This window comes from Aricia agestis, chromosome 1 (assembly GCF_905147365.1).
Source record: "Aricia agestis chromosome 1, ilAriAges1.1, whole genome shotgun sequence".
NCBI lineage: Eukaryota > Metazoa > Arthropoda > Insecta > Lepidoptera > Lycaenidae > Aricia > Aricia agestis.
The window spans coordinates 23269775-23282743 of NC_056406.1; the positions used below are offsets into that span (position 1 = coordinate 23269775).

The following is a 12969-nucleotide window of genomic DNA, read 5'->3' on the forward strand; positions in this document are numbered from 1 at the left end:
TACATATAAAAATATTTTATTAAAAACATTTTGGTAACATTTAATAAGAACACTTAGGTAAAAATAAATCGACTTCAAAATTATTTCAAAAGAACAGCCTGGACTGGAAGTTCACGGAGGAAGCCGGAACAGCAAGAAACTAAAATAAATAAAAACAATGATAACACTCTAGGCAGACATGTCTAATTGACAACCAGAATTAAGGCATCGCAAGAATAATTATTTAAGTACGATAAAATACCTACAGCTATTATTATAATTACAACAAATAAAACGCCTAATGTTATCGCTCAGTAGTGTGCGCCGACCCGCCGTCGCGCGACCGGCGGCGCGACACTCGCGGCGACTGACGCGCGGACGGGGCGGCGCGACCCTGTACAGTCTCTTGGCAGGGAACTTACATCGAGTATTATTGCCACTAACATTATTTCACTTCACGCACGAGACATGCTTGCCACTACGTCGTAATTACACAACTACTAAATACTAACATCCCAATTATACGAAGCTATGTTAAAATTTTACCTAACTAATAATATTATCTTCGGTTAATTTTGATACTAGAATGATATTAAATCATCTCATATTGTACTCTTAACATTACGTTGAATTTAAATTGTAAAATGAGGATTTGATTTACACATAATATTGCAAGCGTTACTGAGATTGTGCACATCGAGTGAATTCGTCTGAAACAACAACCGACACAAAAACAGAATATTACGGACGATGGTCGCTACAGACTCTATATAGGTGCATGGGCAGGCGCTCGACGCAGTCGGGCCGTCACAATAGCTACATAAAAGGAACAGTCATAGATTAAATTACGAGCATTGGCACTTTCAATATTAAATCTTAATTACTCACGAAATAGCACTGCATATCAATAACCAACTTAAAAACTAAATTCAGATCAGTCATTTATGATATCACATCAAAATAAACAGGGAAATACATATGCGATTAAGGATTGAATATATTATATAATAAATATTATAATTCTTTTCAAAAGAGGTATTAATTTTCTTAAGGGTTACTAAAATATTGAGCTCAGTGCCGCTAGGACACACTATATCACCATAATACAAGAACATTAAACCAATAAGTTTTGGTACTTGGAGTCGTGTCTCCGAGTTAATCTATTATGCTAAACCTACATAATGCTTATCAGATATACATAATACACACTGGACGCGCGGGGGCCGGCCTGCCCCCCCTGACCCCTGCCGTATGAGGGGGCAGTGGTCCACTGGCCCCCGCACAGTCGAGGCAATAAACCCTTCGTACCTATACAATTTTCGTTATAAAAATACTGTCATTTGACTACAGTTCATGAGAAAAAATATTTATTATAAATATGAATGAACAATTAGATAAAATACAACATATCATGTATAATATCGATTATATGATTTGACTAAAAATAAAATGCATTCAATTGAAAATGATTTAAACATTATTAAAAATCATTCGAAGACACTTAGCAATGGAAGGTACTAATTGATATATTAGAAAAATTTCATTCAATTAAATAAATAGCACAACAACCAAAATATTTGGCAATGTGGATTAAAATAATCAACGACTACTACTCGTCTGGCTGCTAACTTAAACACAAAATTGGAATGCAAATATTGCATCGAACCTTGGCCTCTCGGTTGTGGTAGGGCTCGGGCAGACCGGCGCAGGTCTTGTATACGCGGGCCTTAAGGGACTCATATACTAAACTTAAGACATTCACAACAAGAGCTACTATTTAAAACTGTGCGTTTCGCTCCAAATACTTTTCTTTGAACTACATTCGATCGATACTTGTCATAATTAAAATAACTTATGATTAATCTGAATGCAACATTTGATTTAAATAACCATAACAACCATTTGTGAGTGCGTGTGACTGAGAATATAGCACACCGGGCGAATGCACCTCTAATGTCCTTAGGCCTTAGCACGGTTAGAAATGCATTCAGAGACAACTGTTAGGCGTAAGTATCAGCAAGCTGCATTCTGAGATCCATGCTATATGTTCAGTCGGAACCCACTGAACCATAATTATATAAATAAATTTTGTATTATATCATAACTCCTATTTGTTACGTGACTTATGTTCATAGCCCTTTTTAATTGTAGGCAAACTAATCATAGTGATGACTGACATAAATCATAAAATGCAAGTAACATAACAACTGTGATTGTGGACTCGCTACTGGAATTTATAAAAATTTAAATTAAGTAACATTTGGATGTTGGTCCCTTCCAGAAAATTGCCAAACTCTGAAGCCAATTTCATAATTATATAAACCAACTTTGAAAAAGTACAAACGGTATTGTCACATATCAACATTTTTTTTATAAAAAATAACTTTGTGGAAAATATAATGTCAACATTAGTGTACAATACTCCAGTTTCAATTAAAGCTGATCACAAGATAGCAGAACTAAAGTTGCACAGTAGGACAGTATCGTTAGTTACACATTACAGTTTATATTATGTTACACATTACTTACACATAATTCAAAGAGACTCGTACTATTATATTAAATATTTGACTAAAATTAAGAGACCACGGATATTACAATTTAAATATGTATTTAGATAGAGATATTGCCCAGTCTGTTAACGACACTTACTATAATTTCACTAGAAAACCCAGTACCTGGGCACATCAATGACTTGAATATTTAAAACCGTCTGTAACCACTACTAATATCTTACAACATCTAATCACTGCATTAATTTGTGATGATATGCACTGATCACCCATTACAACTATGTTCTCTATGGGCGTGTCATATTAATAAATGAGTTATCAAGCTTTTTACACTGAATAGGAAGGAAACAGAGTTGTGTTGTATTTTCTAATCAATATTATGTCATCACTATTATTATGTAACGCTCGGACGGTACATCCAACAATCATCATAATTAGACCTTATAAATATAACCTAAAATTGGCTTTATATTGATGCCACCTCGTCAATATTGTATTTGAAAAAAAAACGAGAAGCAGCCTTTTGGTTTAACAGTGACAGATTATGCTGAAATATGACTGTGGAATATTACTTAAAATTTATAACTTAGCACTACAACATAACTGTAATTATTATTTTAACAATTAAATTAAACGGGTGGGTAAACACATTAACATATATAAAATTTTCAAATAATAATAATATCAGACAAAGATCAGAAACAAATTAGGAAAGACTTCATGGTTTTTGTTCATTGATGTGAAAGGCAATATATTATACAAAATTAATAATAGAAAATCAGAATTAAAGATATTTGTATCTTTGGATATAAATTAACAATAAATTAAGGAACCTTAATGAAGCAAGATTATTTAGGAGCTTCAGAGTCAATAAGGACTGGAGAATTTTGTTAGCACAACTAATTTTTGGAAATATAAATGCCAATTTTGTATGTCTATTAAGACTGTAGCATTTAAATTATTATTGCACCTTACTTTAGATTATCACACAATTAAATAAGTTAAAACAAATTACCATCATCGAGCATTTCATAGAACTCGTCAAAAATTGCCTTGTTTTAAATTAAGATCACAGTATTAAGTCACATTTAAAATTTATTCTATGAGAATGCTGGATGATATACTAGTTGGCATATTCCACAGTCATTAGTATAAAGGGGCCACAACAGATCAACACGTCCATAACTAAATTATTAGGAAAATGCCACAAAACCGTTGACTTAAGTTCAATTCAGAACATTTCAATAGTACAATCTTCAAAAATTATAATCTTCAATCTGTATACGGCTCGTAGAATTATTGTACAACAAAACTTAATTAGGAAATTCATGAACTTAAATCATCGGTTAGAGAGTTTAACGGTACAACCATTATGTGACAAAAGTATTAAAGTATGCAACCCTGTTGTGTCCCAGCTATACCACATTCGATTTCGTTTGTTCAGAGTTTACATGGCGGAGTTGTCTCGTCAATCCGTGACAGACACAACCCATGTAAAGCCGCACATCTGGCAAGTGTCTTTTACGTACTGCGTGCAGGTGCCGTGCGGGCCCAGCCTGTGGTACTGTGAGCGGTTCGCGAAGAATAGCGCCGGGTTGGACGGCGGCAGCAACGTGGCGCGGTAGTTCCATCGAGGATCCGTCAGATTACCCATCAAGTTAAGAATATCACGTCCGCCATAAGCGATTTTAATATCATCAACTTTGTTTTCCTTCGGACGTGGCTGAGGTTGCACCACGGGTTCGAATATTTTCTGCAAAACAATAGCTTCATATTAGAATCGCAAACACATCTGTATAAACCAGTAAAATATAAATCTTAGATACAATTTTATTTGTACAAAGACGTGTACATTCCGTCGTTGGTATCCAACAGGTAGGACTAAAAATAGAACATAAAAATACCAACCAAAATCGTCTCTACATCGACGCCAATATTGATAACTGTTTATTATGGCAGACATTTTGATTTCCTTACGTCACGTTTTATCAATTAGCAAGTACAAAACATAAACACTCGCTACAAATTATAATACTTCGATATAGTTACAGGAGATAAAAAAATTCCATTATCACACGTCAATTGAACTCATGATAGCATAAGCGTTCGCCATTACGGAATATTATGAAAATAAGAGAGGTCAAGGCCAGGACGAACGCAAACAAATAATGCGAAATTTTATAGTATCGAGTAGCTCACCTTCTCTGTGGTTTGAGGACTTGACGGCAGAGAATCGCCGACCGATTCCGATTTCAATGAGCTCAGAGAGCCGATCCCGCTGGATTCACTAGAGACAGATGGACTCGGGCTCGTCTGCGACTTAGACAGGCCCGCTATGTCTATGATATGCCTGTACGAGTTGTAATTTTCTGTTTCCAATCCAGCAAGAGGTAGTGCAACGGTTAAAGCCATGTCTGAAAAACGGATTATTGAGCTGTATTTCACATTACACGTGCAAATTCACTATGTCGTATTGGGCTGTGTTGAGTGTTGACAGCCGAACGCGCCAAAACTTTTGTTCACACTTTAAACAATTATCGATACACTCACCTTTGACTAGAAAATAATATTCACAAACCAAAAAAGCACTTCAAATATGAATAAAACAATAATTACCGAAAAGCGTAATCCTCAAAATGTACAAGCCTCGACGTAGATGAAAAGAGATCGAACATTTATTGAGTGAAGTTGGTTACTTTACTCGAGTTTGCGTGCGTGATGTCGAGGGGCAAGCGGAAGTGTAGGCATGATGGTAAAACAGTCTATTACGCAGCAAACAATGAGATCCAGTATAACAACTCAAAGTATTGGTAATTATATTGATGAAATGGCGCTTGAAAACCTCATAATATTATTTATTATCTCTACAAGTAAATATTTCATAACCGATTCACTATGTTTTTCATCTAAAACTGTCTTTAACTTTCCATAACTAGATATGAGCGCCATCTAGGTTTAAGTTCCAAATCTGTTTTGCTTCAGAAATTCCCTACTAGATGGCAGTGTGTACGCGGTGTTTGTGCTACTTCGAAAGCAGGCCACAGATGGCGCTGCTTCTCTCAACAGTGTAACTTGACGCTGACATCACGCTTGTTTAAGCTTCTTCTATCGGAATATAGATGGCACAGCAAACAAATAAAAGCCGGCCGCAAGGTTTCTAGCTGTTTACTTGATGGTGCAATAGATGGCGTTATTTTTTTATGGTAGGTACGTGTATTTTGGCCTCCGGATATTTGTTGCGATAATACTTAAATAAAAAAATCAACGCTTTTTGAAAAAGATTTGATTTGTTTGGTCGAATCATATAAATATTTTACTCTAATAATGATTCCTTTTTAGGGTGCCTCATCCAAAGGGTAAAAACGGGAATTTAATTAGTGAGACCTCGCTGTCTGTCCGTCTGTCTGTCTCCAGGCTGTATCTCAAGAACCACGATAGTGAAATTTTCCAGATTATCTGTATGTATTTTTGTTGCCTCTATACTAATATTAAAAACAAAATAAGATATTATTATTGAAAAAAAAAAAGTTTACAAAAAGCCTATCTCCTTCCTGGTCTACTCTATACTTTATATAATATCATGAAAATCGGTCCAGTAGTTTGTGAGATTAGCGTGTACTTAGGTTAGGGTTCTGTAGTCAACAAGGACGCCTTATAGTTTCGGTCTGTCTGTCCGCGGTTTTGCTCAGAAACTATAAGTCCCTATGATATGGCCTACAAAGCCGTAATTCGACATGAATGCGCATATTAATGATGCCAACAAAATCGTGTATTTTTATACATAATATTATTATGTATCTTAAAAAAATTTTTTGGTACCTCTCCTAAACATCAAGCGGGGATGAACGTCGTTGATGGATTAAAAAAAATATATTATGAGTATTCAAAGATCGTTTTCCGATTTAGGGATCCATTGTGACATATGCAGTGCCGTAAATAGGGTGGTGCCACCATTGCCCAGGCACAGGGCGGATTGCTCTGGAGGCCCAAAAATGGCCAAACCAGGCAGGAGTATTATTTTTTCGGTTTGCTCCCGATAATAGTTCCCGCTGCGCTCCTAGAGCACGATTCCAACAATAAAATAGACCTATACATTGCTTTGGGTAATATAATAATTAATATCTAAAAAACCGACCAAGTGCGAGTTGGACCCGCCCATGAAGGGTTCCGCAGCAGCAGTAAGGTTTATTTTTATAAAATCAAAAAGTTTTTCATTTATTTTTATATTTCAGTTGATTTAATGAAAGTTTATTTAATGTTTACCATTTATAACGTAAAAAAAACTACTTGCTAGATCTCGTTCAAACTAATTTTCGTTGGTAGTTTTTATAGTAATGCACATCATATATTTTTTTAGACTTATCATACTTTAGAAGTTAGAGGAGGGGCGACACACATTTTACAACTTTGGAAGAGTCTCTCTCACAAACTATTCAGGTTAGAAAAAAATAATATTAGGAACCTCAATATGATTTTTGAAGACCTATCCATAGATACCCCACGCGCATAGGTTAGATGAAAAAATTTTTTTTTGTTTCAGTTGTGCCTATGGGAACCCCTAAAATTTTTCATGGTTTTTTCCATTTTTATATCAAAATCTTAATACGGTTCACAGACTACATCTACTTACCAAGTTTCAATAGTATAGCTCTTATAGTTTCGGAGAAAAATGGCTGTGACATACGGACGGGCAGACAGACAGACAGACATGACGAATCTATAAGGGTTCCGTTTTTTGCCATTTGGCTACGGAACCCTAACAAGGGCACAATTGTAGAAGCTCGCACAGGGCGCAAAAAAGACTGTTTACGGCACTGGTTACGGCCTGTGAGTCTTGACACCAAGACTAAGATAGTATTATGTATGATGTTTGTGACCCGTTGAAAAAAAAGTTGAGTACCGCTGGTCTAGAACTTCCGCGCGGTTCCGTCCGCATATAATATGTAGTTTAACTTGAACGTTAGCGTTAACTTGAATTATCCGAACCCACCCTGTATCCGAACCTACCCTGATTAACTATATACCTACAGGCTACAAATAAAATAAATATCGCGGGAACATTTTTCCTCAAAAAGTAACCTATGTCCTTCACTGTGACTACACGACAAATTGATAATAATTTTCGATATATATGAGGCCTCTGTATAATATTCTGTATTTCCTGATATAAGCCAAAGTGCCAAATTACATAAAATTGGTCCAGTAGCTCATGAAATTAGCGCCTTTACATTTTTTTTTCTGTTTTTTCCACATTTCCCTTCGATTCTTTGCTTCTATTGGTCGCACCATGAAGTTAGCTGTTAGACTATAATGGTTCTTCAAATCTAAAGCCTTCCTTGATAAATGGACTATCCAACACAAAAATATTTTTTTCCCAACAGTATAGGCTCTACTAGCGCGTTCAAACAAACGAAACAGTAATAATAATAATAATAATAATAAACAAACGAAACAGTGATAATACTTTAGGGCAGGGGTTCCCAAACTGTGCGCCGCGGCGCCCTGGTGCGCCGTGGAAAGGCAAGTTGGGCGCCGTGAGTCGATCATCTATTATCCGAAACCACAAATATCATAAAATAAAATAATAATTGTGTAAAGCAGGTAGATTAATAAATATTTGTTTATTATTATTTACCAATTATTACCTGCTTAACCTAACTATAATCGTTAAAAGTGCTTATTTATGTATATTTTTCTAATAGCTAGGTATAGTAGGGCGCCGTGACAAAATATTGTAACGTGTAACTGCGCCGCAAGCTAAAAAAGACTGGGAACTCCTGCTTTAGGGTATGTATGGGTGCCCTATAGAAAGTTCACCGTAAAAGTCTGAACGAGTAACTTTTTTTAAACTTTTGTATGGGACAATTCATAACGCTCAGGCGCTCGCCCATACAAATCACAAAAATTGCACTTTCAGCGCTGCTACTTTCACAGTAAACTCTATATAAGGAACACATACAAGCCCTAAAGTATTATCACTTAGTTTTGTAACACCTTGTATATAAAAGCCTTTAAGTCTTGAATAGGAGATTTAAGTCTAATATTATGTGGATATTTTTATCGTGAAAATAAAAATCCTGTCAATCAAAATCAAATTATTTATTTCTAAATAGGTTAACAAAGTTAACACTTTGAACGTCTACATGATGCCTACCACCGGTTCGGGAACTAACCCGGTGCGAAGAACCGGCGTAAGAAACTTGCACGGGGCCATCTTTTACTAAAAAGGTGGAAAATTACAATGATAGCTTAAACTAATTTACACTAAGTATGTAAAAATGTGGTACATTTATTCTTTATAATATAGAAGTGACCTATGGTCTGTCAGCTTATTTTTCCCAAGGTGTGCTATCATTGAGAAAATCAGTTACCTTATAATAAGCCTTAGCACACGAACGTTCTTTATCAATAATTGTTGAGCATGTGCGTAAAGGAAGTTGCGTCCACGGTACAACATAGGTACATCATTTCCACACATCCATACTAATATTCGATTCGAACTGATTTGACATTTTGCACTGTAGTTATAGTTAAAGTTAAAGTTACTGTTATAGTTAAAGTTAGTTGGTGCAACCCAACCTTAATGTATTACTCGAGCTAGCAGTTTAACGTGTTAATTATAGGTGATTTGGAAAAACTGCGCATTTCTTCTATCGACAAAATTGTATGCTATCGTGTTTTGAGTAACATAGTCACTAGTGTTAGATCTGAAGTTTGCTGCATCTTAATTTAACATTCAGTTTTTCATTAATATTGATATTACATAATGCAGACGATCATGTAAAGCAATTTGACATAATACGCGCCCTTAAGTATCTACTTGTAGTATAAGATTGCAATGTAACCGAAGCACCGATTCCATCTTTTGTGAATCCTATAAGACTAATATTATGTTTATTATTATTTTCAGTATATTAAGTAAGTGTTATTGGGTAAAATGTAACAATATAATTAATAATTATATCGGCACGTTTCCTTACACTTTCAATTCCAGATAATAAGTTTTTAGCATGTATTTGATGCGTTTAGTCTTTACAATAATTAGTATATTATATAATAATAATATATCTATGGACGCTTCACACCACGTCAGTCTGGCCCCGTGCTAAGTACCTAAAGGACTTGTGTTACAGGTACCAGACAACGGAAATATATTTAATACTTTTATACCATACATATATTTAAGATTTTTATTATATCATACACATATTTAATAGGTACACATCCAGACCCGGGAACATTGAAAACTTTTTGTTCCGTCGGCGGGATTCGAACCCGCGACCCCCGGCTTGAGCTACCAACGCGCTCACCACTGAGCCACAGAGGTCGTCATATATACATAATATAATTAAGTAAATAACAAAGAAAATATAGAAAATATAAAGTTAGGTAGACAATCTGAAAAAAATTAATAGATATACAGTGATATGTCCTAACATAGGTATACGAGTCGCAATAAAAAATAAAGTACTTAATTAAGCTTAGTGTCAATAGCTTGCTAAGCAAATAAAAAAAACATTTTAAGTTACTAGCCAAATATCAAACAAAAAGGGAAATTTATTATTGAACCACAGCGGAGCGCCGCGCCGTCGGCGTCAGTTTCATGAGTTTTCATGAACTCGTTCAGTTATCTTAGATTTAACTACAGTGAGTATATAATAGCTAGTTTTAACCTAATAATATCAATATGCTTTTGACTACTTATTTAACAGTTTAGTAAAAAAAATATAGTTTTGAATAAAAATTTGGAAGGTTTTTTTGGTTGCCTCCTAGCGCGTAGGTCATCGCGCTGGCTGCGGCTCGGCGACCGCTCTAATGGTCGGTAAATACTCCTATTCTGCCACTTATAGCGTCCGTTCAATAAAATAATAATAGTAAACATCCGTGCAAATGGCCGGCGGGGCCCGACGGCCGAGGGGGCGGGCGGGGGCGGCGCGGGGGGCGAGCTTATCGATTTGCGCCCGCGCGACACACTGTATCTATCCTCTCATCGAAGCCCGCTCGCCGGCCTCACAAAGAAAGAGATAGGTTTCGCCGACTTTGATCCTTTTGTTTTTGGGCAGCGTCCGGCGATGCGGGCGGGAGTTGAAAAATGTGAAGGGGCGCTGATTGGCCGGGCCGGCCCCGCCCCCGCGCGTCGCAGCCTCCGCCGCCGCCGCCGCCGCCGCGCCGCAGTTCAAGGGCGGTTGCGGGCCCAGACTCACCGGGGACCGGCTCTCCTCTCCTGCACTCGCTGACAGTTCGCTCCTCGCTCGCACCTCAGTCGCTTCTCGGCCGATTCGGGGTCAATTATTTGTCAATCAGACTCCCATCGGCCGATTATGAGCTGACAACTCTTAATTGCGAGGTCGCCGCTAACGAGATGTTTTATTTGATAGCGCTTATTAGATAATATCGTGTGAAATATTCAATTAAATTTTCGGCTCGTTCAAAAGATTGTCCAATTACAGTAAAGGGCAAATTCTTTAGATGCTGCCGAGGTTACGTTGTATGTAACTTCGATGTTTGTTTACACTTGGGGTTAAAGTTCATTGAAATCGGGAGCCGATTATGACACAATTATAATATTATCATAAACAATTAATTTTCATAGACTTGCCTAGTCTATTATCACAACAGTATACCTAGTAGGTGGACTGGCCTATTTTTAAGCCATAGTCTACCTTGAAAATATTCACTAGTCATTTTAGATGCATTTATGAAAAAGTAGATGTTTGCTGCAATTTCGTATCATAACAATTCGTTTGTGTGCGCGAGTCGTTCATTTTTTCGAAATTGATGGACTTGTTATTTACTATGTATATGAATTATTATGATACCAATTATTTTACCATTTCGGTGCATCAGCGTGAAAAGAGAACAAACAAACACACACCTTCGTATTTGTATTATTCTTAAGGATTATTGCTATTGGCTCAGAGGCTTTGTTCTTGATATATACTTACTTATCTTATTAGGAATATTAAATCTTAGAGGGAAAACAAAGTACGTACTCTGTGACCGGAAAGAAAAAAACTTATGAAAAGAAAACTGTTTTAGCTACATATCCTACATATCCCCAATGGTTTTGAGGAGATTTTAGTAGTAGAAACAACAAAGATCCTAGTGATCTCTGATGATTCTAATTGATCACACTGGCTGATAATAATTAGTAGTTACCTTAGTTTTATTATTAAGGCACTATTTTTTGTTATTGCTAGTCCTATTTTTTTTCTAAAATGTTTACTCTGTTGCTACATGTCATCCATACTTAATATTATTACATATAAATGCGAAAGTATGTCTGTCTGTCTGTTTGTCTGTCGTCTGTCTGTTATCTTTTCACGGCCAAACCGCTGAACCTATTTTGCTGAAATTTGGTATGGAGATACTTTGGGTCCCGGGAAAGGACATAGGATACTTTTAATCCCGGAAAAAGTGTACGGTTCCCGCGCATATCATATATTTAACGATATCTATATTTTATTTAAAAAGCCATTGACGGGGTAGTAATAGGTAAATCCACGCTGTCACATTATTTTATTACAAGTAAATCACTTTAAACTGAGTAGACAGAGTAGTTAATAGGGGATGAAAGTTTGTATGAAAATTAAATATAGTAATACTTCTTAACGCGAGCGAAGCCGCGGGCAAATGCTAGTTCAATTAATAAAGTTAAGTAATCATTAAATATATTATCTAAGTGCGGCGGCAACTCGTATGACAATAATCGATACATGCAAAATATACACATGATAATACATAATATAACAGGCATATCCGTGGAGCAGCTATGACAAGTCCTTGACGTCCCGTCGATCACTTCAGAGCTGGCAAAATGGCGTCTTCCCGCCGAAACTGGAAACACACGGTCGAATGTTATATGCGTTTCCGCGGCGTTTTCATAGATGTATTAAAAAAATTCGTGGCAATTCACAAAAACGTACCTACATCATTAAATATTTTGTGAAGATCTTATAGCCAAATTATTTTTGGTTACGTTTTACGCATTGGTTAATGGTTTCAATATTTCAAATTTTTCTTCTAATGGCCAGAGATTTTAAGAGTTGGGGGAGCGTAGAGCTACAGTGAATTAAAATAAGGACACATCGATTAAGATGCTCTACATGTACAAACATACAGAAAATACATGAAAACTGTCACTGACACTATGAAGAAAATTGCACTATTTCAGCAAGAACCAAGGCACAGATTACTCAATAGTTGAAGGTGAATGGGACCAAGTCTTAACAGCAAGCGATTCGGCATACCTAAATTGTCATATAAAAAAAAATATTTCCTTTGAAAAATTTGCAGATTTTGCCTATAATAAACCTTATTAATAGCTGTAGGTAAGTGTAATTTAATATTAAGGAAGAATTATTATAAAAACTTGTGTGTGGGGGGAAATACAAGCCCGTGTTTTTCACAAGTCGTGACTCGTGACGGAATGACAGGTAAATGAACGCATACAATTGGAGCTGTGACATGAAGATAT

The 12969-nt window shown here is 36.2% G+C and overlaps 1 protein-coding gene across 1 annotated transcript; it reads right to left on the minus strand.

Annotated features, from left to right (window-relative positions):
* On the minus strand, positions 1-5213 carry LOC121733435. Its single transcript, XM_042123698.1, has 3 exons — positions 5109-5213; positions 4692-4906; positions 1-4245 (listed from the first exon to the last, which is right to left on the minus strand). The coding sequence occupies exons 2-3, from the start codon at positions 4902-4904 to the stop codon at positions 3961-3963; spliced, it is 498 nt and encodes a 165-aa protein (XP_041979632.1). The 5' UTR covers positions 4905-4906; positions 5109-5213; the 3' UTR covers positions 1-3960.
* Between the last annotated feature and the right edge of the window lie 7756 nt (positions 5214-12969).

Excerpts from the sequence above, each read along its gene's own strand:
- LOC121733435 (XM_042123698.1), bottom strand. The coding sequence starts at position 4,904 with ATGGCTTTAACCGTTGCACTACCTCTTGCTGGATTGGAAACAGAAAAT. Across the intron at positions 4,246-4,691 it reads GTCCTCAAACCACAGAGAAG|AAAATATTCGAACCCGTGGT; the intron begins GTGAGCTACTCG and ends ATTGTTTTGCAG.